The sequence below is a fragment of the Chlamydotis macqueenii genome, chromosome 1 (genome assembly GCF_036417535.1).
Source record: "Chlamydotis macqueenii isolate bChlMac1 chromosome 1, bChlMac1.mat, whole genome shotgun sequence".
NCBI lineage: Eukaryota > Metazoa > Chordata > Aves > Otidiformes > Otididae > Chlamydotis > Chlamydotis macqueenii.
The window spans coordinates 134,436,739-134,463,486 of record NC_141556.1 but is presented as its reverse complement, the minus strand read 5'-3'; the positions used below and the strand labels follow the sequence as shown (position 1 = coordinate 134,463,486).

The 26,748-nt window shown below is 42.0% G+C and overlaps 1 protein-coding gene across 1 annotated transcript in view; it reads right to left on the bottom strand.

Annotated features, from left to right (window-relative positions):
• The window catches only part of VEGFD (vascular endothelial growth factor D), a 31,146-nt gene extending 6,105 nt beyond the window's left edge, over positions 1 to 25,041 (bottom strand). Inside the window, exons 1-4 of the mRNA XM_010115303.2 lie at positions 24,460 to 25,041; positions 6,387 to 6,597; positions 2,662 to 2,852; positions 189 to 337 (exon numbers count right to left, since the gene is read on the bottom strand). Of these exons, the coding sequence (XP_010113605.1) occupies positions 189 to 337; positions 2,662 to 2,852; positions 6,387 to 6,597; positions 24,460 to 24,549 (641 nt within the window). The 5' untranslated portion in view covers positions 24,550 to 25,041. The remainder of the gene's footprint in view (positions 1 to 188; positions 338 to 2,661; positions 2,853 to 6,386; positions 6,598 to 24,459) is intronic.
• Positions 25,042 to 26,748: the final 1,707 nt, after the last annotated feature.

The following is a 26,748-nucleotide window of genomic DNA, read 5'->3' as shown; positions in this document are numbered from 1 at the left end:
GCCTGCTGTCCATTCACTTATAATTCACCAGGTTTAGTTGATTTCTAACCCTGAGTGATAATCAAGGTATTTGGAAAAACTCTTGGGATAACAGAAAGTGACCATTGTAATGACCAAATCAGAACAAAATAATTTTCATACTTCGGACTGCACAACACATGTAGCAGTTTGTAAAAGCAGCAACTTACCCATCTTCTTCTGGGTACTGGACAGATCTTCGTATGATGGTGTACTGATGGCGCTGGGTATTTGATAGACACTTACAGGCTGTGTGATTGGCAATTTTGATTGGCACGGGCTCAGGAACGCTTGTCAAAGGAACCGAGATCTCAAAGAGCTAGGTGGGTGAAATAACATTTATTTTTCAGTTTCCATTATACAGTAAATATCTGGAGTTTTAAATCAAAACCTCTTATCCTTTCCCACCATATGCCCCACCTTTGCTCTTTTCTAGAGATAGTTACCATAGATATAAATGAGCAGGTAAGCACTGAGGGTTTTGAAGAGAAGAATAAGCAATGCCCACCAAGGTAGGAACTTGCCAAAACGGTGGTCCCAGTGCTGTCTTACCAGCTATTAAACACTCAAGACCATTCAAAATTATTTGCAAATACACAGCCTCTGCTGGATGCTAGGGCCAAATGGAAAAGTTACAGGGGTTGGGAACTTTGTTCTCAGTTATATCATCTGTTGAATCTCAGCCACTTATGGAGACAGCTCTTTAACTGTCCTGGGGTATAATCACAGCATGCATCTTTAGGGGCCTAACTTAAGCCCCACAGCCTCCCAAGAGAGGGAAGAAACAGGAGTAAATAGAGGAGAGTTCATTCCACTTCAGCTGGGTTCCTGCAGGGAATTATCCTGGAAACATCTCCCTGTTGGCTATAGCAGGAGCCTAAGGAACCAAGCAGCCTACCTGCAGTGCATCCAAATTGTTTAGAGTGATCTCTGAGTAGCCTTGTGGAAGTCCTGGCTCCTTGGGCAGCTACATGTGGAAGGTGTTCAAGTGACCCACACCCCCTCCATCCCCCCCAAGCCAGCTTCCTTCCCACAGAAACTAAATCATGGGGTACACCTTTGAATGCTGGTACGTCTTGGCTTAATGCTGCATCCACATTCAGGGGCTGAGAAATATTCCTAAGCTTGACTCTTTAGATATTTAAACATAGGTGTCGCAGCATCTGACTTTAGGTGGCATGAATATCCTTCAGTGGATATTTTAAACCAGGAAATAAAAAAGCTCTCACTAATACAGGAGTGATTCCGTTAATTTTAGAGGAGTAAATCTGGACTGATGGTGGTCCATCCAGGAGTAGAACTTAGCTAGGGGCTTTTGAGGGAAGGGTTATTTTGAAGGATGCTAAAGGAATGTTACAGTCTGCAAAATGGCAGTTTTTCAACAAACTTATGAACTGCTACTCCAAAACCACATAAATAAATAAATACTTTTTAACCTGACCTAGCTCCCTGAGCTGATCAGATGTCTCCTGTGTGTGGTCAACAGCCCATAGCAGCTTTCGCCTGCTGGTGTGGAATGAAAGCAATTAATGAACATTGACGCAAGAAGGACGGGCCCTGATTTATTTTACTCCAATTATATTCCAGTACAATCGGACACAGTGGAATTACATTCCAACAATTGTGAAACAAATACAGAAGTGAATCAGACCTGCTCCTCATGAGGACTTCAGTTTTCTTTCTAAAACAACCACCCTCAATCTTTGTTCTAATTTAAAGAAAAGCCTTTTTAATAACTAGAATTTAATATATTACCTCGAGGTTAAAAGGTTTTATCAACTACAAGTAGGGATGCACAAGGTGAAGGTTAATCTAGGAGGACCAGCCTCCTGTGCTCTTTCTGTAGCTATGAACACAGATGGTTTCATCTGTAGAGCCGATTGAAAATACTAAACTTGGAGCTCTGCTCAGAGTCACCCACTGGAGCAAGGTATCTTGGTACACAGACACTGGAGGGATTCTACAGAAAGAAAGCTCTCCGGCTACTCTATGCTCACTTTTTGGCACTGGTCATTAAAACCTGTTGCACCTAAGTAGTAACTGACTACTGGCTTAAGCCTTTCTTTTCCAAAGTGACTTATGATTTGGAACATTCAGATCCTGAGGCATGCAAATTGAGAGCATCTGTCCTGTTGTGCTGAAAATGTCCGCTTTTTAGGCTCGCAAAACTGCACATCCAAAATTATTAGCCAGCCTTTTTGGCGCTGACAGCAATTTTGAAAATGCAGCTCTCGGACTCCTGGCTTCACACAGCAAAATGTCCCAGAGTCTCTCTCTTAATCCTTTGGTGCCGAGCAGTCCCATGAGACAACACTCTCAAGAGGTCCCAGGTCCCAGGTCCGAGCGACAATACATAAAAGAAAGATTAAACTCCTTAACATCACGTGAGCCTGCAGTCACCTTCCTGAGGCCTGATTTTCCATCTCTACACATGTATATCCATTTTTAATAACGCAACATGAATGTAGATTGCTATTGCACATGCCTGCATTCATTCCGCATGGATAAAAAATTAATTCTTCTGTTTGTTATGATAGTACAGACAGATCTTACATAACAGGATCTCAGAAACCAAACATCCTCCTTCCCCTCCCTTCTCAGAGAGCCAGCGTAAAAAGAAAGCAGATGAATAGCCTCGTTTACCGTTTTCGACACGTAAGTTGTACTTGTATTCATGCAGCTCAGACTCTCCTCGTTGCAGCAGCCTCCACATCTGAACACGTTCACGCAAGGAGGCTTGAAGAATTTGTTGGTTGTTGTACCCAGCTCTTTGGCAACTTCCACGCAGGTTTCCCTTGGCACGCATTGAGTCTTTTGCCATTCCTCATCTATGACTGGAGAAAACACCATTTTTATGAGCAATCATGGCAAAGTTAAACCTCTAATTAGTGAGGCAGAAGCATTATATAAATAAAAATGAAGTGCTGGCAGGCCATTTGCACTTACTTGGATCAATTTAAGGACCAGAGAGAGTCTGAGTGCAAAATTATCCCAGTAACTTACACCAGCTGCACTGGCAGAGAGGTTGTAGCATTTATCCGCCTTGAGCTTTCAACGCGGACGACCAAGATCTCCGTTAATTCCAGCGGGTTAAGTACAGCTGCATCGATTTCCACTAGCTGAGAGCCAGCTCCACGGCCTCTGTCTGACAAAGCTGGCCCACACCCTGTTCTCCTTTTCTCCAGGGGAGACCTCCTTATTGTCATTTCATCCTCTCTTTGCCTGTACCCCACTGCAGATTCAGTAGAGCCTGGGCCCGACTACAAGAGCACACTAATGATTAACAGATTCTGGTCAGAGGGTATTAATACTCCTAATGAATGTCAGCCAGCGAGCACCGTTTCCAAAATGTCTAATGAAATCCAAGACAAACACTCTCTCACCTCAGTACCCTCAGGGGGTTCAAGTTTGAATAACAGGAATATGAATTCAAGCACGATTTATCTATTTGAAACACTGTGACATCTTTCAAATACTGAATTGTTGTCAAATAGTAATTTATTTTAGACTGATGTGTCAAATTCCGACTGTGAGAAGGAATAATGCATTAACTGACTGAACCAGAGGGAGAAAGCAGTGACATTCACATAATATTATCTCAAGTCTTGTTAAGATGTAGCCCTGCTTTTTTTGGCTTTTGCTTACCTGATTCAAGTTATGGAATTACTTGAGAGTTGTCAATGCTTATGCTTTTAAGTCCTCCTTAAAATTATGGAAAACATTTTTCCTGTCTGCCCACCTCCAGCAGGCTTCTGAAAGATCAAAAGCAACTTCTATACTATTAAGAAAATTGCTCACTCTTCCAATGCATTCCATCTCCCTACTCTTGTGCAAGCTGTGCATACATCTACAGGGAAGTTCTGGAAAAAAATAAATAAAAATTCTGGAACATTTTTAATCTGAATGCTATACTTTGTCTTTGGATAAGCATTTATTTCTCTTTTTCCTATCTGACTTTCCTTTTATTATTTATAACTTTTTCTTCGTCTGACTGTGTATATTTAAATCAGTTTGTTTATCCTGCAAAGTCCTTCCCCAGGGTTGATTCCCTCCCCTTTCCAGTTTTGCAAAAAGTACAAGAAATAAGAGGTTGGAGCCCAGTTTCTGATATTACAGCATAAATTAAGAGAAGCACCACTAAAATAGACCTTTAAAGAGAAAGTAGGAAGTGACCTTGCAGCTGAGTAGTGTTAGTCTATTGAAACAGCAATCAAATCCTAGGCCTTAAAATAGAAAATAAAGTGTTTGCCAAAACTCATGAAGGTATCTCCTTGCAATCACTTCAGATGTCCCTTCAATGAGTGTAAGTGGTAATGACCTTTCCAACTGCACGCATACTCGCTTTATTAACCACTTCTTCAGAAGAAGGGCTGTTATAGGAAGGGGTGGTCAAAGAAGTAGGTGTCACATTCTGTTCAGAAGCACTGTAGTCACCCTGGTCTTTTCCATCAGCAAGCACAGGGCATCTGCTGAGAAATCTGGCTCCGATACAGACTCAACATTGGAAGAGCTGCAGTCCTAGGTGAGCTGAGCTGCTCAGGGGAGGCTGTGGTTAGACGGGGCGACGCGAGCTTTCAGTGAATTCATCATTAAAGCTCTAGAGAAGAGGAATAAGGTCCTGAACTGGCCCTGCTGGAGTTTGAGGTGCTGTGGAAGATGGCCCAGCAGTGAAATAACAAGGAGCCTTGACCCAGCCTTCTCAGCAAAACACTTTGTTAAAAGAAAACAGATGCCCTTGGCAAAAAGGTCAATGCTCAATGACTGGAAAGGGTGTGGGAAAGAAATAGATGTTTATAGGCTTGTTTTTTTAAAAGGAGCTTTAGTACCTTGAACATATTAAGATATTAGAACAAAAGTAGTTTCTGTCCTGGGGTAATTTCACTATGGATGGAAGAACAGAGAAGATGACCCAAGAGGTTTTTTTTAACTTAAATTTCAGTGACTTGACTTTGAATGAGAAAACTGACATCTCTGTGTCTACTTAGACTTTTAAAGGGAAAGTAAGAAGCAACCCAACAGCTGTTCCAAGCAAAAAGTTACCTCTGTATGACTGCAGTTATTGGACTTTATTACCTGAGCAGTTAGATTATTCCGCCATTAAAAAAAGACCATTGCAATATGCACTGCCTCAGTTACACTTGATAACATCATCTGTTGTTTTGCTGCTTTGACAAAAGGAATATTTTAATTTGTCAGAAATGCTGGTGCTCACTAAATGAGCAATAGTGAGTACAGGATAACAGTATTTGACACTGGGGGCTACTTCTAATAAAAGCTCTATGCATTGTTAATGTTTGTGTGTAGACTTGTAAAAGTGTGTAAACAAAATTTTTATCATTAATTAAAGCTCTCTTAATTGTTCTTCCAGCCTGTATTGGATTTAGCTTTTTTTCCTGTACAAAATTTCTGTGAGAAGCTTAAAACCATGCCTGTCATATGAAAACCCTTTTCAGACTGGCATTCATGTCTGCCTTTCTGTGCCATGGCTCAGAGAAGCAAATTATTCATCATTTATCTGAGTAATGGTGTGCAAAGTGGCTGTGGTTATCATAAAAGTGGTGTTGGATTAGGATCAGCAATATCTGATTTCCCAAAAGGAAATTCTGATCATATCACTTCAGGGTAAAGACTGAACCAAAACGAACAGCTCAGTCTGTCCTTTGTTAGGCTGCAGTGTAGCTTTGCTGTAGGATATCCATTTGCTCAACCAAAGTATAATAACTGATGAATTATTTTACGTCAGTGCCTCTCAAGTCTCTCACCTACAGGGAACAATATTCATTTTTGCTCCAGGTGAGGGAACAGATTGTGATTCCCTGCATTCAGGTGTTGGTTGGTCATTTCAAGAGCTACTTTTCTCCGGAGAGACTTCCTCTGTAGATATTAGGGCAATGCCTCCTTCCTCTGCAATTCCCACCCAGTCACCGGTGCTGATGCAGTGCCTTATATCAGAGCACACCTAATAAAAAAAAAAGGGATTTCTATGCCTGCAGTAAATCTCATTTGTTTCTGCTGGAAAGCAAATTCTGAAATTTAGCACAATGCTGCTGGCCAGCCCCTTGGCCAGTCATTCCAATCTGTTCTTTGCATGTTGAATTCCCCTCCTTTCTGTGAAGTGATGAATCCATACATAATACATATTCCCTTTGGAGAGTATACAGAGAACAATAAGCCTGATTTGGCCACAAAACAGGGAGGCGTGCTTGAGCTATTGCCTGACATTTTTTAATACAAAGTCATTTTCCATGAATGCCCTGTTGTTTCCAGTATGGGTGTATTCTAGGAAACCCCTGGTACTTAACCCTTTGCTGTGTAAGAATCAGTGGTCCTGAAGCCAAGATTGGACTCGGCTGCAAACCTGCACCTACCTTTCAGTGTATCAATATCATAGAAGGCAGCAGCAAATCTGGTGGAGCGATGTGATGCAGAGCGAGAGTCTAAATTGGCCAGACTTTTGAGTTTTAGCCTGCATTTCCACAGCTTCCAGTCCTCAGAGTGAGTGATGCGAAGCAGCTCTTCCAGGCTGGATGCCCTCCTGATCTGCTGTTCTGACCGCTCCAGTGCTGACAGAGACGTCCTCTGGAAGGAAGGGGGAAAGTCAGAAAGCCAGTACCTTTACAGCCAGCACATGGATCGCTTGTACAAAAAGGCAGCATGTTACTGAGGACATCTAAGAATACCTGAGAAAACAGGAGCACACAGGAATGTCCCAGGTTTTGACCGTGCCCAGTGCCAGATCAATCTGTAGGATTTGTGCCTGTATAAATTGGGAAGGGGAGATACCCATTTTCTCACCCTTTCTATCACAGCCCTCAGAGCTATTTGACAAGTGCAGGCTGTAGTCTCCGTATCCTGGCTCCCCAGGGAACCTGGCAGACACCCATCACATCGCTGCTGTGCCTGAGCTGGCCAGCTATCCCAGCTTGAATCCCGGGTCATCCCTATAGGCAACCTGCGTGAGTTCAACTGGTGAGTTCACCTCAAGTGCCAGAACTCTGGTGCCAGCCATGGGACACCACTGCACGGGCAGGGGATGCAGCTGGAAGCTGCCCCAATTACGAGGGCTCCGCCACATGTCAAACACAACCTTCAATGTGCTGCAAAGTCCAGGATGCATCTGCCGTTTCCCATCCTGGCTACCATTTGTGTTGTACTCGAGTCAGCCAAAGTGGCCCCAACCCATCCTCAGCGCTATGGCTGTGCAGCAGCACTCATGTGGTCACTGGATTTGCCACCTGCATGTCGAACGTGGCCATTCTCCACTTCCATGGGAGAACGCTCCCTACAAAGGTGTACCCCATCAGTTTAAAGTTGTTATTCACTTTTAAAAATACCTATTTAACAGAAATGTAATATTGCACGGCACCCCATAACAATACTGGTTTATTTGGCTGCTGCTTTCCGACATCTGTGTTTGTGCCTTTATCAAGGCGTTGAGTACTTATTTCCACTGACTCACCAGATCTGCTGAAAGCTATTGCCTGCAACCCAGGGAAAAGGTTGTCTTCATAAATGGCTGCGTTGCGCTGGGCTGGTGCTCTCAGCCCTACTCTCTGGTCAGGCACTTGAGGGTACTTTTTGACTTGCAAATAAAGGGCTGCAGTGCCAGCTCTCATAAATAAAAGGCTTAAAAGCAAAGATGAAGTGTAGGAAACTGGCGATGAAGTGCGTAGCAGTCTGCGAGCTGCAGCCTGAACCGGTAGCAAGCGAATGCTCTGTATAGGACTGGGGAGGGGGTGAGGGAAAGGGTCACCTATAAGAGGGACATTTTTAGATGAGATCTGAAACCCAGGCACTGAGCGCATCTGTTGTTTGTTATTAAAACATCTGTGGCATTTATTTTGCAATGATACAGATGTTAGCCTGTACATACGCGCCAAGTTCGTTTTTGGGTAATTACCTTCCACTGACCTAAAATTCCCTATGTAGTTAACTCAGAATAGGTTATTTACTCTTCTTTTATGCCCGTACAGAACATGATATTGTGCTCTAGCAAGCTGCCATGCTTCATTCTAAAGATGGCTGTTTTTAATAGGTGAATGATTTCTCATACATTTCCTATGTGGTGAAAACTAGAAAGCCCATCTCAATACTTATGGACAAATAGCTCAGAAGGAATGTGAATACCTAACACCAGGCACTGAATTTCAAGATAGTTTTACGAACAAGCTAGCCAGGATTTTGCTGATCTAGGAAAGCTGAAATTCATCTCGAGGTCAATGTGTCAAGACTTATTTGTTCTAAGAACCGCAGCTTGTATTCACTCCCATTCACAAACTGCCTCCTTGACCTTGCAAAACATGCGAGCGTAGGACCAGCGCTGGCATGGCAATGGGATCAAAGATATTAAAAATGAACTCTAGTAACCATTAACAAGATTTTTTTTTTTTTCTGTTTACGGTAAAAAGATGTTCTAGCTGAATCAGCATCCAAGACTTCTAAACTAGACTGAGTTTACAGAGAACCTGTAAAATGAGATTATGGTATTCTGTAAATTAGAAGACTTATCTCTGCACTTCTTGTAAGAGTCAGTAGTTTGAGATTGGCTTTCCCATTTCTTTTACTTAAATATCAAGAATTTTTATTAGTGATTGTAATATGAGCAAAATAAGTTTTAAAGCTAAGATGAAAGAGTACAGAAAAAGTATGCATGCCTCCTCATGGTAAGCGAAGATCTCTGGGTTTATCTAAAGCAAGAATTTGTACTGTTTAAAGGATGTTGGTATTTTAACACTTTACAAGTTCCTTGACATGGACTGTATACAGTGAAGTTAACTAACTTGATGCCTTCACAAGTACTATTTTATAGAAAGGGGAACAAGTTATATTAGTAGAAGTCATTTTTATACCCCCCAAAAAAATGCATCTCCAATAGGATCTGAATTCTGGTATTTAAAAAAAAATATGCCTCTGATATTGATGCATCATAGTGATATCGACAAAGCTTGCCTATGTGTGCAGGTTGTTCCTTCTCTTACTGGGTTTCATATATTGGAAATTGAAGAAGTACAGTCAAAGGAAATGGAAGGAGCAGTGCTCATTGCAGAATTCCCTCTGCAGTCATCGGAAATGTATCCTAATTAACTAAATCATGATCATCCAAAGTTCACACAGAGCCCTTGGAACTGAGTTATCACTTCTGTCAGCTCCAGCCCCACTCAGTATTGCCTGGGCTATTCAACCCTGAAGTGAATCTGTTGTCTCTACTCTCTCCACGTTTCCTAACACCTATCCAAGCTCTGCATTTTGATGGGATCACCAGTTGCGTGCCATCACAATGCCGGAATAATTGTCTTCCTTCTTCTTATATTTCACTTCATCCTGGAGGGAATAAATTTTACAGCTGACGTTATGGTTCCTTCACAGGAATCCCTACCCAGTACAGAATTTCCTGATGCCCTTTCCCATAACAACAACAGCACTGAGATAAAGTATGGCGTGTCCCTCAGAGGACTGCTGACACTAGGTAAGATGGTGAGCTGAAGGCACTGCTAGCTTTTAAGGGAGGGCTGAATCCCAAATAGTTGTAGGTTTTGACAGTCTGGATATCTATTTTGTCTATGAGCGAGTCACTCTCAGCTCCCTCTATAGCCAAGGCAGAGAAATATAGACACTTTTAGAGCATGATTCATTTGAAATCACATTGAAAGTCTTTCTGCTGGCTGCCCAGCAAGCCCAGGCTAACCAGATCACAAGAGGTATCAGTGTGATGGATCTTTGATAAAACAGATCTCACCACAGCTATCTGGGGTATAAAACATCTGAAGAGAAGCACCTAATTTTGTTCCAGTCTTCCTAAGCATCAAAACAGGAACAGTAAATACCACCTTTTGTGTTTGGTTTGACTCCTTTGAAACAACTATGATACTCTTACCTAAAATCTTCTTCTAAACACTTGCTAGACCATGGCCAAACTGTTCAGCATCTGGAAGGACATCCTTCATCATTATACTCTTTGACCATAGAGGTAGCTATCCACAACTTAAAAGCATTCAAAACTATGGGCTTAAAAAATAGAGCGTGGAGCCCCATCAGCAGAGCACAGCCCTGTGGCCTTGGACACCACAGGCTGAATGGCTCCAACTGGGCACTCTCTTGCTACAGCACAGCAGAACTGAGTAGCGTGTCATCACAAAATCTTTCTGAAGCATTAATTCCTAGTTGTCCTGTTTTGCAAAGGATGGCATCAAATGAAAACACAGAACATTTTACCATCTCAGATAGTGCCATACATGATGTCCCTGCTCCTTGCATGGGGATTGGACTAGATGGCCTTTAAAGGTCCCTTCCAACCCAAACTATTCTATGATCGTATGTGCCGTAGGGCTTCTAGCATCATGCAGATGTGGAGACTTCTTTCATATACTGCAGTTTAAATTCAGGCCCTGTTTAGATCTAGACAAACATACTCTGGCTGACTGAAAAGCCCCACTTAGAGTGCAGCTTTGCACAGAAAGGTGGATAAGTGTTTCAAAACATAAAATTCGAGGAAGGTATTAAGTTCAAGAGCATCCCAGACCTACCCCTCATGTGATGATCAAGGACATTATCCCCTGTCACAGTGATATCAAGTGGACAGCAGTTAAAATCAACATTTGAACAGGAGGGGAGCAAAATTATGATCTCTGTCCCCAGAAAGCTTAAAATATACATTAAGGCTTGAGAGAAAAAGAAAGCAGAGAAGGAGTCATTGGCAAAGGGCCAGGGCAATGTCCTTTACATGCTCCTAAAATGAACAAATTACCTGTGAAGCCATATCACTGGAAAGCTCCAAATGTCCTAAACTTTCAGTACCCGTAAATGTATACCCTGTGGTCAACCAAATACATAATGCTATTGCCTACAAGAAATGTTTGCGTAGAAGAACTCATCAATAACAAATATCGAAGTAGTAGGTTTAAGTAGTTCATTCTTATCTCTTCAGCTTACTGCTGCTTTTAATATATTTTTTCTAAGTATCTTATTGAAGAATGGATCCCATACCCAGAGATAAAAATCAGATTCATATTTCAATGAAGTTGTATGTTTTTCGTAACACTGACCTCTCAAATGTTCCAAAACTATTCTTCAAGGCAAAGAGGAATATCTATTTTCTTCTATTTGGGCTTTGAGCAACATCACTGACATCAGGAAATGATAACGTCGGTTAGCATTGTGATTTTTGGATAATTACAACTTTTGTCCTTCCAAAAGAAACCAAAATGGGCTATCTATCTTCTTCCTAGCAATCTTAGATGCCAGAAAAACCCTAAAAGTAGTTAGCATTGGAAAGCAACAAGAGAAAAAAACAGTGGTACATTCAGTGGCCTTTCCCACCTCAGATGCTGGCTTAAATCAGACACTGAGTTCATTACCCCATTGATTTATGCTAGTCAAATATTTGGCTTATGTATCATGTCACACAGATGCACAATCCCACACATAGTCTGCACTGTTCAAACTGGGCCCCTTCTTGAGAATCAGTATTGAAAATCCCCTATCAGGTGCTGCAGCTCAGCGCCTTTTCTCCATGCTTAATAAGATCCTAGGCTTCTCACCTAAGACAAAATAGCCTACTCTTTTCAAACTGATGTCTGAGTGAGTCAGCAAAACCCATGTTTGCAGAACCCTTTTTTTTTTAATATGTTCCGCTCTTTCCATCCTGACACAGATGGTCTTTGCATTCATGCTGTGTTTCAGGATCTCCTGAAGATGTTTTGAACAATGGAGGAAAGTTGTGTAGAATACAATAGTAAAAGAAAGGCCCACTGAAGTCCTAAATTTATCTGAAGGCCTACAGCACAAACACATGCCTAGGACCCAAAATTAATTATTTTCAAGGCCATCAGTAACTATCAGTATTTTTATTTAAGAAAATAGATGCATGCCGAATAATATTTTGTGGGCATAAGAAAGCAAAACTAAAGGTTGATCAAAATCCATATTTTGCTCAATCTGAGGAAAGTCCTGCTTGCATTTCACTCTACTCAAGCACACCCACAGACCCAGGAAACACATCCTGAAAGCTTACACAGATGACTACTTTCCTTAAGCACCAGCTTCGCAGTCCTTATCCACAGTGAGACATAAGCCTTTGCTTAAAGCTAAACACATGTAAAAACTCTTCTGAAAAAGAATGTTTTTCAGAGTTAGGGTCACAGATACTATTGTGGTAAGTGCTGCATAAATACCACTGCAAATCTTCAACATGATCACAGTGTCTGGGGCCAGGATAAATGATTAAGGAACCTCTCAATAACCTTGCACTCTTATGATCCATCTGCTCAGCAGTTAAACAACAAAAAGAAGGTAACAGCTTTATCTTGCCAGGGAAAGCAGATTGTAGCTGCATAACACAGAGTGAGGATTCTCTTAATGCCATTGTATCACAAACATGGCCAGACAAGTTTAAGCCAAGTTCAGACTAAATCTTTCAAAATTAACCAATCTGGAGGGGAAGTTTCATCGCAAAGTGAGAGTGCTTGCACACCAGCAAAGAGTACTGGCAGCATGTGAGGACATTTTGAACCTTCATGTGAGTGTTGTGCGCTTAATGGAGTGGTAGCAGCTGCATTCAGTTCAAGAGAAGTCATGTAGAAGACAAGGACTTGACACAACCAGAAGCTGAACTCCCTGCATTCCAGTGCTGCCCAAGGGCTATTCTCAGAACTAGACTCAAACCAGTTTAAATACTAAGTAGATGATTCTTCACCACATGAAAATACCAAGGAATTTTGCTGGTATATATTTTACACCTGGAAATAACCTCCTTTTCTTCAATGACGCATTCCCCAAGGTGCTTTTACAACAGTGTATGAGCTGATCATAGTTACGGGCTCATCTTGCAGAGACAGAGGGCCTACAGCTCCCTGTCACCCTATGATCATGAAAATTTTTTTTAAAAAATCAGATCCTACGGGTCATTCACCTGACTGAACATGAACTGGTTGTCTGAGACTCTTATTATAGTTAATGAAGAAAAATAGGTCCATTGGGTGCACTTTCATCTAATTATAAAGTCTTTTGGATAAACTGTGCCTCCAAACTGCCTCCTTCTTTCTGTAGAGTGGAGTACTGTGTCCAGCTCTGGAGTCCCCAAAATAAGAAGGACATGGACCTGCTAGAAGTGGTCCAGAGGAGGCCACGAAGATGATCAGAGGGCTGGAGCACCTCTCCTGTAAAGACAGTTTGAAGCAGTTGGGGCTGTTAAGACTGGAGAAGAGGATGGTCCAGGGAGACCTTATTGCAGTCTTTTGGTACCTAAAGGGGGCTTATAAGAAAGTTGTGGAGAAACTTTTTAGCAGGGTCTGTTATGATAGGACAAGGTGTAATGGTTTTAAACCAAAAGATGGTAGATTTAGACTAGATATAAAGAAGAAATGTTTAGCAATGAGGGTGGTGGAACAGGTCGCCCAGAGAGGTGGTGGATGTCCCATCCCTGGAAACCTTCAAGGCCGGGTTGGATGGGGCTCTGAGCAACCTGATCTGATTAGAGATGTCCCTGCTCCTTGCAGGGGGGTTGAACTAGATGACCTTTAAAGGTCGCTTCCAACCCAAACTATTCTATGATTCTATGACCTGAATCCCATGCAACTAAGAGAAAGTCAAATGAGATTAAGTCCTCTCTCCTTATATAAAGCACAAACAATTTATGAGGGACAGCAGTCAATTTTTCTTGGGTACACACATATAAACAATTAAGAATTGCAACTGCACCAAGGTCTGAAGGAGCTGGGACTGGCTAAAGCTGCCAGCACTGGCAGCTGCCTGGCCAGAGGAAAGCACTTCACTCCCAGCCCCAAAGCCATGTGGTAGTTACCCAGCTGTGCTGTGGCTCGCAGTACGCAAACTGTGTGCTGATGTGGCCAGAGAACTGCAAGGGAGTTCCTGTGGAAAAGTCTTGTTCTCTCTTGGCAGGAAAACAGGGCAGCTCCTGCCATTGTGAGGCCAACACAAAGATCTACATGGTATCTGACGGTCTCTTGTTTAACCATTTTTGTGGTGAGGATGATGAGCTTGTGTGAAGTCTCTGCAGTAAAAGGAACTCCTTCTGAGGATTTCCATCATTATTAGTAGTATTTTTAGCATTATTGTGGCTCCCAGGAGTATGGGGCCAGATACAAAAACAAAATAAAGAGGCCTAACCTGAGGTCTATAACCGAAGTAAAAGATGAGTGAAAACAGAGGAAGGCATTAATCCAAAGGGAGTACCAAGAAAACATAGAAAATATTGCTCAGAGTGATGGGCCATGATTTTGAGATAGCAGGGACTCAACCATTGCCAAATTGTATTGTAACAAATATTGTCTACAATACAGCATCCTGTGTCCTTGGGGTGTTGCACAATGGGTAATGAAATAGTGACAGAATCTTCTGCAGCTTGAAAACAGCAGGCTTGTAGGAGGATACTGCGTTATCAACAAGCAACTGCATCACCCTGTAAACATCTAGCCTGAGGTGTCTAACTCTACCACATGTCTGACACATACTAGTTTGTACTAATTTTATCATCACCATTGTATTTCATTTCTGAGGAGAGAAAGAACATCTACTTTTCAACAGCTCCAATAAAATAAGAATTTTGATTCTCTGTCAGCTATGAACTTCTGATATACAAAGTCCCATCCCTGACTGTTTGTCCTCTGGACGCATGATTATCTATGATTATTAGTAGACAAATAAGCTATTTTTAATTGTAATGAACATGACCGCAGAGAGACAAAACAATGAGATATTTTGACTTCCTACTAATATTCTCTGAAACAGATGGGCTTGTCATGGGATTTTTCAGTGACTGTCTTTGGTGTTGTTATCGGAAGCACAGATGAAGTTGCAGGAGCATGCAGTACTTCATTCTACCTTCAAATGGTGACTGTTTAAACAAAAACTTGAATCTGCTCTAACAGATAGAAAAAAGTTTAGGCTTTCTCAGTTCTCTGCCTTATCCAGGCTGAATATTCACTTGATCATCACAGTTACAGCATTCATAGCCTGGAGGAACATGCTGCTTCTGGTGGGGACAAGTTTAGGTCCTCTGAGACAGATTTGCAGACAGATTTCCAGATTTTTTAAAGGGTGCTTTCTCCAGTGAGAATTGTATTGAAAGCTGTATCGTCCAAGTATATGGCAAATAATATGCAACTGGGCTGAATTTTTTTTTAAGATATTGAAAATGGCCTCAACTTTTTTTTTTTCTCCAGATATAAAATTATTAAGGACTGTTTTACAGTTGAGAAACCCTAAGGTTGCATCGGATGTACAATAGTCAAAAAAGCTGGGATTTGGAAATGAAGCACCCAGGCAGCACTTTTTGTTTTCCAAAGCCTCCTCAGAAAAGTAATGCCTTGATTTGCCTGATAATATTTTCAGCTGTGTCCACTACTGCAGCATTTTCTGCAACTGCATCAAAGGGAGACTCCGTATAACTCTCACCAGCAAAAATACGCACGTGTCAGACATGCATCGCCTGGCTGTAACACCCAGGCAGCTACTCCTGCTCTGCCTGAGGAGGAGGAAATGGTGCTCCGAGTGGAAAGCCTGAAGGTCACCTCTCTACCCTCATCAGTGCCTGCTTGCCCAGAAAAAGCTCAAGGACTGAAGAGCAGGTACAGGGAAAAAAATGTGTTTCCCCCACCCAGAGTCTAGACAAAACCTCTCCCCTGTCTGCCTGAAGAGTTAAGGAGTGTTGGCCTTGGCCGTGCATCACTTCAGGAGAGGGTGACTGTGTAATCACAGCACTTCATCCTCAAGTCCTGTGTGTCATGGCTGTCGAAGGGGAAACTGCATGGAGCCCTGTGCTGTAAGAAGAGCAGTAGAGAATTGCCAGGGTGCAGAAAGGACTGACAGATGGGTTTGGGAGGAACGTAAAATGGTAAAGCTGATAGTTTGACTAGGTGTTGTATGAGGGGGCAGGGGCCTGACAGGGAGGCATTTATCTGAGACTGTCACATTTCTCGCTGATATAGATGTGATGTTTGAGGGCCTCTTTGGCTAAAACCTTGTCAGTACATCATCTGACCAAGGCCCACAGCTGGAGGAGATGCAGCTTCTAGACTTCTCCATCTGTGATGTTCAGTGTAGTAAAAAGTTCCCTCCAGACTCCCCTCCTTGGGACTCTCTCCCCTCGGGCTCAAGCCTCACTTCCAGTGAAGACAGCAGATTTAAGTACCCATTTCCTAAATTTCATGGTCAAGGTGGTGATAAACCAGCTTCTACTTTAGCTGAGGATCATATGTTTTCACAGGTGAATCATATTAGCTACCCTATGGCTTCAAGAGAACAGCTGATTTATATTTTGAATGGTCTTTTGAACTAGAATACATCTTTTGTTGTGCTAAAGCAAACAGATCAGACTTCTTGCACTTTAGTAGTGGGCTTACATTATCAAAATCCTCAGAGACAAGACATTTTGGTTGCTGTATTCTTGGTTTGAATGAACCAAAATATTCAAAGCAAAGAACGAAAACATCAGAATTGTACATGATTTTGTGAAAGCATAAATCTCAGAATATTCCATATTCTTTTTTTGTGTGTCCAAAGAAATCAGTGATAGATAATATTTTATCAAAATATATCTCACAACTATATACTTTTAGCCAGCTAGATTTTTACACCAAAATGAGGGAGGTTTGTTTTTTTTTTTTGATTCAGCAAATATTTTGAAAGTCAACTACAACTCTCATTAAACAAATATCTTTTTCCCACAGCCAGGTCTTTTGGGTCTCGTGGGAAACATCCTCACAGCAGCTGAAGTGTGATTTTGAAGGTAAAAACATTCACTGCACATCATTTTGTCAGCAGTGATGGAAAAGCCAGACGGGCAGATGGAAGAAAAGAGGAGGTCTGCTGTGGTATGGAGTTTCTTCCTGTTCAAGCCCAGTCATCTACATGGAGAGTTTACCTTTAGGTCCCTCCTACAGCGATCACACAATATATATTTGCTTGGACAGTGAAAGGACACAGATGGATTGTCATAAATGTCCGGGGTGGTAACTCATTGGTATATCCCAAATGCTACTGACAGCTTTGAGAGTCTTACAGTACATTTTCGGAGCCTCTAACTTGTCTGCCTGTTTGTATCGTCTTACATTGCTGCAATCTGTTTGGGCAGCTATGATGCTCCGTACAGAGCACAGCTAGAAACGTTACACAGCACTTGCTGCATCAGACGTGATGTTAGGTGCTAGTCTAACCCTGTGACAGGGTACACATGTCAAAAATAGCATTGTATGTGTTTACAAAGAGACTGTAGTCACTTCCTTTTGATATTTGTCCATTCTCTGGAAGTCACTGGGGTTTGGACAGTGACTTTGGAATGGCTCAGTAGCAGAGACCTGAATGAAATCAGATGACTATTTCTTTTAATACTTGAAAATATTTTTTAATGTGATGAAGGGTCCTTCAGTTAGTGCCTTCATTGGTTTCTGGGCTTGCCCCAAGACACTTTAATAAATGTTTTGGGAGTGTGACTAGCCAGTTGGACGGCCGGGTTTCAAAATGTCACTTCACAAAGCAAAGCCATTGCCAATGCCGAATGAACTTATGTTACCCCAATCACATGCACACATTTTCCTGGAATTGTACATTTTCTTAAGTAATATTCCCCTCGCAGTTCAGGAAAGTATCCTAACGTGGTTTCTGAGTCACATTGCTAATTAAAGTGAAAAGTTTTGCCTGTTTGTATGGCACATTCTCTACATGCAATGTGACACATGACACAGTAACATGATGCAACTTTTTTGCAATTCAACCCAACTCAAATAGAATTCCCTCCCCAACTGCACGCAAATAGTGACCGTGCTGTGGTCGGTGACAATGAATTCTCAAAACTAACCCAGCGTGCTTCCCATCTGAAAGCGTGGCTCAAACAAAGCCATCCTGACATCTTGGTAATAAGGAGAGCATCCACCCCTTTGCAAACGCATGTGGTGCCCACATTAGATTGCCAAATCCCATGTGTTTGCACGTCCCATTGTACTCAGTACGACTCTGCTGAAGCAGCAAGGACCCTAGATGGCATTCTGGACAAGTGGTCACCTACTTTAAGTCACATTTGGGGGGAAAATAGAAAAAATATGGAGATGTCCTTCAGGAAGCTGAATTTTTCTTAAGGCAAGCAAACTAAAACACCCTGCTCAATTGTTCTGCTATTCATTGATAGAGAAGACCATATACAGCTCTTTCACAAAAGCAAATCTCAGCAAAAAAAAAGAGCAAGTTCTGCTTGTTCTTCCCATGGGCAAATGGGATCTCTGCAGCTATAGCAGTGGAACACAGCATTTTGTCTCCGTTCCTCAAATCCCAACAAGAATTATGAAGATTTGCAAAGCATGCTGAGGAGGTGAGGAGCAGGCAGAGAATTAGATAAGGAATTGGCACATAGTGGGAGGAATAAGGAATTCCTAAGGAATAAGGGTTTTTATAGGAAAGGTACCATATCAGATTTGCTTCCCTGCAGCAAAATATCTCAGGTCATTTTTCCACCCCCAGCAAGGCTGAGCAATACAGTCATTTTGGGACTACCTCAAAGCCAAGCACAAGAAACAGCAATGGCGAGTTTTGTAACTAGCCTTACCTGCTCTGAGAGAAAGGTCTAACAGGAACAGATCCCAGCCACTTAATGATAACTATAAAAACTACTATACAAAGTTTTTAATGGGAATAAGAATAAATTAATTATCACTTACAACTGTACCTTATTTATTTTTCCCAAATACCAGTACGGTGTCCACAGGAGATAACACAAGTAAACCTCACTCAGGTCTTGTCTGGAGTAGGGACAGTATTGATCAGAACACAGTTTGCAGACACAATGGCAGAGGTCTCACCAGCCAGAGTTTGCACCAGGTTGGGGTTTTTTTTTCCATTTTCAAGCAGGCTGTTTCTCTGTTTGCCTCCTGTGGCATCCTGCATCAATACCACCACATTAGTGGTTAGAAACAAGGCAAATGCCTGTGAGGGAGAAAGCACAAGTAGGCTGCAGAAAACAGAGACAAGCAACACTCGCCAAGCCCAAGGTGATGGCTTGTTTGGGTTGCCTTGTAACCACAAATTAACAGAAGTTGCTCCACTGCCCTTTGAGCCTGCCTTCCTGCCTGCCGTTGGCTTCACAGAGCTTCAGATGTGCGCCATGGCTGATGTCAAAGTTTAATTAGCACTGTCTTCATTTCAAACAGCTGACTATTGGAACAAATTTCTCAAATGCTGCATCTGATTAATCTAAGCAGCCTGATGTACTTTTCAGGGCTCTGCTCTGTCCTCAGACATTACAATTGTAGCTGAGATGGACTGGACAGGAATAGCAGCTGGGAGGGATTTTTTTTTTTTTTTTGGTATTTCTCATGAGTGAGAACTGCTCTTGATAAAGTAGCAGTGTGTTAGTTGTTCCCTTTCCAAATTGATAAGAGCCAAGGACGGATGCCATGTGGCATGGCAACAATACAGAATTGTTCTCTTATCCCTCATTGTACCTTGTCCAGGCAATAGCAGATAAGTCAGAACAAATTGGCTTTCCTCACAGCCTCCCTGATAGCTTCCCACTCCTGAAGGAAAAGCACGAACAATCATTTCTGCTGGAATGCGGCAAGTACCTTTTCACATGTTTTTGGCTCGTTGTGCCTATCAGAGACAGTAATCACAGAGAATCAAAAGCAGCAGTGACAAAGCTGGGATAATAAAATGCTTCTGAAAACGACAATTTCATAATCTTTATTTAAAAGAGTTTGCTAACTTTGAAAGCAAGCTGGCTGTGAGGATGCAAAGCCTAGTTTAAGCAGATAATTTTTTTCCAGCAACCTTTAGAGCTGCTTTTTCTAGCTGTTGAGCAGTTTGCTGTACTTACAGGAGTTGCCTTTGAGGAAGATAACCCACGAGATGGAAGATCAGTTAGAATCTCTCATTTCTAGAAACTGAGCAACATTTGCAAGCAGTTATTAGAGAGCTGTGTAGATCATTCTGTAAATTCAGTGCCAGTGGTAATTTCAGAGACAAAAGCTTCCATCCAGCTCTGCTGCTCAGGTTTCTTTGCAGAGCCCTGGTTTGGTTGCATAGACAGACAGACTGCAGCTGGCTCTAGGAAAGGAGAGATGCAAAGAGCTTCCCGATTCCTTCCGCTCGTGGTGTGATGGCTCTCCAGTATTTCCATGCCTTCCCAAGGGCAAGGCATGCTCCACTTAGGTGGTCCAGGGCCTGAGGGTCTGCTGTTTCACCAGCAGACAAGGGCTATGTGCCCATTGTGTTCGGAAAGGGGCTTCCACCTCTGTCCAGCTCTCGGTGGCAATACGAGATTGCTGAATCTAAGAAGATCTGTTGGAGCAAAACCCGACCACTCGAGGTTGTATCCATGTTTAGTGCAGAAATAAAAAAGGTTTAGCTGTGGAAAAGGAGTGTGTGTAACAGAGAGCAGCCATGTTTACCTCCCGGGCTAAGCCTGTCTAACCCTTCGGTCTTCTGATGAAAAAGCAGATTTCTAGTTCAATGATACTCCTCAGGCCTGTCAGCTGTGGGTTCCTCTCTAATGAACCAAAGGAGGGTTCACCATGGGGAGAAGACCTCTGCAAAAAGAAAAGGCTGTGAGTCTGTTATAACTTGGGCATTACCCCTTCATTGTCCCTTTCTCTTGCCTTCCCCTCAACACATTTTTAATAACGCAAGGGGCAGAATAGGGCAGGGAGCACGGAGACTCCAGTTCGCAGAGATCAAGACCTTGCAGCCTCATTAGAGAGGCAGTTTTCGTGCTGGAAGGCAGAAGCAGCTCTGACAGATCATTGGCTTTTCTTGGCAAAAAACTCACCTCGGCTCTGATGGCTCTTCGCATCTAATTTTATAATTCTGGAAAAAGTAGCCTATGTCTGTCATTACTCTAGGAGAGGAAAAATGTGTGGGGGAGAGACAGGAAAAGAGACAGCGAAGTTTGTGGTTCCCTAGCTGAGGGGTTCCAAAACGTAAGAGGCTGTCAGGACAAAACTTAAACAGGGAATTTTTTAAGCATTTCCTGATGAAAAAGAAAAAAAAATTACAAAATGCTCAGTCTTCAGAAAACTATGTGGAAATCTAATTGTTCACCGAGGATTTCATATGTCAGGCTGGCATCCTGAACCAAGCAACTGGCGTGGGAGGCAGAGTGTTCGCTGCCAGCCTTGACGCGAGTTCGGCTAAGGAGCCCTGCCTGACACCTGCACAGCTGCACCGTCCCGGTCCGAGGCTGCCCACTGCTTCCCATCATGAGACTGTTTTCCAGTTGTTTATAATGCTGCCAGACGTTAGATGTTCAGGCTGAAACTTTCCATGCCAGATGTCTGCCTTAAAATGATTTTAATAAGTTTTTTTGCTTTCTCTGTCAAAATGGTTTGACTGCAGTAGAGGATGAAGCACCTTCTTTATCCATGCAAAGACATTTTCTGGCAATCCCATCTCTGCAAATATCTGGCGTTTCCCCACTGTGGATCACAGATGTGAAGTTTTGACACCTGAGGAACCTTTGTTGGCCCAGATGTGTCTACTGCTACCTCTGCAAAAGTCCACCCAAACGTAAAAAGCCTCCGAGAGCAACAGCAGAGACCTGCCAGGGTTTAGCAGCTAGACACTCAGCACATGAGGCCTGTGCTGACCCCACTCCATTTGGGAGCGGAGCAGGACATGGGTGCAAGCCACCACAGGTCCAGACCATGGGGCTGGGAGCAGAGGACCTGCCCTTCTTCTCCCTCAGATCACAGGGGCTGGGGAACCAGGGAAGGGAAGCTGCCCGATTTGCCTGTGGAAGGGAAAGGAGATGGACACTGATGGAAGAAGGAAAGACCAGGCCAAGGAGGCTGAGAGTATCTTGAGAGACCAGAACTAGAAACTGGGGTTAGGAAGAGGAAAGCTGGGAAGTCCTGGCCACAAGTGAGAAGCTAGGGATGGAGGAGGGAAGGGGAGACCGTGGTCAGACATGACTGGAAAGCAAAAGGGTCTGATAGGGCTGTCTCTGAGGAAATGGGACAGGCCTCCTGAGGGTCTGAGAGAGAAGCAGGACACCCCCACCCAGGAGGAAGCGAGTGGGAATGAGGGTGACACACGGAGAGCACAAATGGGAGCCCAGTAGGGAAATGGAGACCCTGAGTCCTGGAGGTGAGGGAACAGGGGTGAAATGCCAGGACTGGGACAGGTCAGGAGTGCAGAGAGGGAGGAGGATTTGGGCTTTGGTGTGAACATGAGGGGAAATGGGACTCCTGTACCCAGGAGAGAATGGCGTTTCTGAAGGGCTGGGACAAGCCAAGCACAACGGAGATACTTGCCAAATCACGGCCACTTGTACATAAGCTTTTAAAGGTTTGTGGCATTAATTAGGATATTTGCAGAAGGGGGATAAGAGAGTATTTAAATCCTTAGCCCCCTGAAACTCTGTCACATGATACCACACTGACACCATCTGATGGTTTAAACCATCAACAGGTTTAAAACTTCAGGTGTCCTGGGCAGAGCTCAGCTACTTCAACTCATATAACAGAGAGGGGAGGAGAGAACAGGTTGCAATAACCCTTCTTGGATCTTATCAATCGCGTATTACCTGCATCCTGACCTCGTGGTTTTTATCCAGGCAATACTGCCAATGATCTTAAAGAGCTTTAAAAAAATGGAGTATGGTAGGTGAATGCAATACATCATTTCTGTGTTCTGCAAGTTCAATTTGAGGTGCAATCGGTAAGAACAGGCATACATGGGGGTACACGGGATCCGTGTACCGTTACACACTGTAGCATGAAGGACTTTTTGTGAGGTATATCCACATCCACATACACACACACACAAGCCCATAGGTCATACTTGCTAAAACAACACAGAAATCTAACATACTATGTAAAACGTTAAAAGAAAAAATAATCAACAGCTTAGCCAAAAATCTTTGTCTACACAGAAAGAGTCAGAAGAAGCAGAAAAAAGTCTTTTCCTTGTGGCAATTAGTGGCCAATGCATGTGAAGCACAGCCCTTTTTAGTGTGATCTACACAATACCTTTAGGATAGTCTTGGAAACTAACAGCAATTTGTTATTATATACAGCACCCTGTGGCTAAGCTGGCTGCTTGAGGGCAGTAGCCAAATTTCAATGAAAACAATTACAGAGGTGCATATGTTGGATGGATAATCCTATCGCAGTGGATAAACTAGAAACCAGTTTAGATTAGCAAGAAGAGCTCTTACATTTATTCTAGGCAAAGTGGATATGGTTTCAAAATTTAATTAAAGGACTAGTGGTTTACTATTATGCTGAATAAACCCACATATCCCACGTGAGGACAGAACTATCATCCCTGCCAATTATACAATAACAGTATTAGAAAACGCTTTCTGGTTTAAGTGAAGTGATTCCTACATGTAAGAAACCAGTGATTTGTCATGCAGTGCATAAAGGTAATGCACACAGGACTAATTACTCGGGTCCTAATGCCTTCAAAGAACTGATTGCTGAGGTTGTAAATTAAAAGCTTGTGAATGGTGAGCAGGCAAAGGGGTTGGTCATTAGTCATCCTGAGGCACACATTTCTCACTGCTGCTAACTTCTTGTGCTTGCAACAGCAGTCTGCAATTAAGCACATAACTTAGCATTTCTTTTCTAAAACACAGGTCAGCATGCGGTGCAGTTCACAGACTAGTGTGTGGTCATCTCCTGCAAGCAGGAAGCTTCTGAAGTGAAAACAAAAGTATTAGCTTGTTTTGCTCTGTTAGTGAAAAACAAATAATTTGTTCTGGACCACACACCGCATTAGTCATTTTTGGACACACTGCGCATGTAGAAACTTGTTCCATTTTTTGTTCTGATTTTTCTAAATGTTTGTCCTGGATGTTCTTACACTGTCTCAGAAAGTCAGATCTGAAAAATCCTACTCTCAAGGTGAGGCTTCAGTTTAAATTTTGTTGCATGTATTATATTCAGAAGAAAGGTTAATTCCCAGGCAATGTGCTCTGTTATTACTAGCTGCTGCTTATTTTAAAGTCCTGGATAAAATCTCCTAATAAAACGAAGAACATTTCTCTGATTTCTGGCAAAGAAGTGAACAACTGATGAACACGTGTTCTTAGAGGAAAATTTTCAATACTAGGATACTAATTCCTGCACTTAAAAATAACTGAAATTAAAAAGTGTCTTTAACAAGTATTATAAATACTCTGACTTAAATTTTTGTTTAGACTTTTATTTTGCATGACTGACAGTAAAAGTTTAACTTAAGAACACAGTATACAACAAGTACTTAATAATAACTATTAAAAAGACATAAAATATTAAACTGTGAATATGGATTTAACTTCTTAAAATCTTTATAGATTCCCTTTCCTCTATGGCTGTTAAACATCTGTGCAACTAAACCATCACAAAAAACACCCTGAGCACCAAAACAGAAAAAAAACCACCACCTTGCACATTAAATGCATGTAATTCTGGCAATTTGGATTATTAAGAATGACAGTAAATAAAGATCGCCTACCTTTACAGAACCATTTTCATACTCAGATCCTTGCAGCAGATGTAGAAAATAAACTATGAAAATATTCACAGTTGCCCACGATTTGTACATTCTGATGTTTAAAATCCACAGGTTACTACGCAGTTGTCGTCATACAGCTAGAGGCGTCTGTTTCGAAATGCATTTCTCTATCACCAGTACAGAAAATAAAAGCTTCCAGAATTTCTCTTGTAAGCTCACAAAGGATTCCAACATCCAGGAGTAAATATCTGGCTCTTTACTGCTCAAAACAATTGTAAGTTCATCTAGAGAATGCAATTTCTTTGAGCAGATTTTAGATGCACTTGAAAGAAAATCATGATAAGGGTTTAAATAGATCTATATCTCTATGTATACACATACACGCTTACAAGTGATCAGGTATGGATTCCAGTTAATGAAGGTAATATATCTTCCATCAAGACACAAAGAGGCATTCAAAATCCATCTGTGGTCCAGAAAACATAAGAAATCTGCTCTATTCCGTGCTCCGTGTTACAGCAGGCTTTTAAGATGGTAGTGTAACGGCCAATGTTTTGAGCTCAAGTGCTGTAATCCAACTCTGTATTAAAACTTTTTTCACAACCTTCATGGAAGCTTGCAGAAGCATGTGTCTTAAATCTGATACAGTCTTTGGCAGTAACGCAGTCAAATTTTGGCTCTAATCCCATTTTGTCCCTACCAATAGCATAGCAGTTTTTAAACTAACTGATGCAATCTAGACTCCCATTATTTTAAAGAAGATTACCTGAAACATGAAACTTCAGCACACGTTCTTACACAGCACACATATTTTAAGTTAATTCTTTAAAAAAAAAAAAAAAAAGAGAGGGAGGGAAAGGAAAAGAGACAGACTGACTTTATTGAATGTGTTCTGTCTTATGTGGCATAGGGTTTTCTTAATAGATTTTAAAAAGGAAAGTTAAAAACTACCTTTGACAACAAACAGGATTTGATTTTTTTAATGAAACCTCACAAAGCTACGGATATAAAAGGAAAAAAAAATCTGTTTTTATTGCAGCAAAACATAATTTCTGTCCCAAGATGTGCATGCATTTTCTCTGTATATTTCCACAGTTTAAAACAAAAATGGAGATTTAATATTTAAAATTATAACATAGACAAAGGCTCTGATAATTATGCATATTAAATCTACATTGCTCTACTCATATAATTGCTGTAGTTCCACTCTCACATGGCTTAGAGTTTGCAGAATCAGCCTCTGCAGCTGTTAATATAAGACAGTCACGTACGTAAAATTTCAGAGCACTGGTTTCCTACCTCTGAGATCCAAGCAGTAGCTCTCTCGAATACAAGTCACACTTCTGTAACTGTCATTAACTTGCATAATTCCTTCTTAAGTATTCATCACAAATGGACATTACAGAGAAAATTATTTGAGTCCAGTCTTTACAGCTTATTTCAGTTGACGGAGTCATTATGTTTTTAAAATATATATGTAACTGTATGGTTTTTGGCTTTGTCTTTTGCCACTTGTTTTGTGAAGGCAATCTATTCCTTATTTTTCAGCTTCCTCCCCCACTCAGCCCACAGTGGTTCGTACAAGGACAGCAGGAATGTCACCTCTTTGAACTGGGTGTGAAAAACCTCTTCTCTCTATGTACCTGCTTCTCCCCCTCCTCATAGCTTCCCTCACCCAGGCTGCCAGCAATATCCACACAGTTTCACAGGCCTCACGCTACAAGGGGCATTCTGTGTCTGTACTGTAGTTTACCATTAAAATACTTTAACTATTTCATTCCTCATTTTAAATTAACGTGTTATCTGATGCTTGTGTACGGTCACCTTGACCTCATTCAATGTCTCCATTTCCCTTCTGATACTAACACTTATCTCCTTGCAGGGGCTGAAAGCCTGCTAAAATAAATGAATATGCTTTAGCCTCAGATACATTGCTTCAGCATAAGGGATGAAACAAAAAATAACCACTTTACTCTCAGGACTGCATGATAATAACTTTCTGTTGACCTGTAGTTAACCAGAGGGAGTGCCTGGCCATCAGCATCTCTCATTTATGGGATCATTGTCTGGAACACAGACCTGGACTCACAAAACAGGCAAGAAGCAGTACATGCCCTCATGCCCTAGAGCATGGTGAGTGGGATATTTACACAGCCCATTTCCAGCACAGTTCAGGAATGAGCTGCTCTGATCCCCTGGCAGGGCTGGTGCAAAAATTCATCAGTCAGAGCAGACACCTGGAGCACGCCTTCCCTCCGGCCGTCAGCCAGGCTGCTTCTGTCCTTCTCA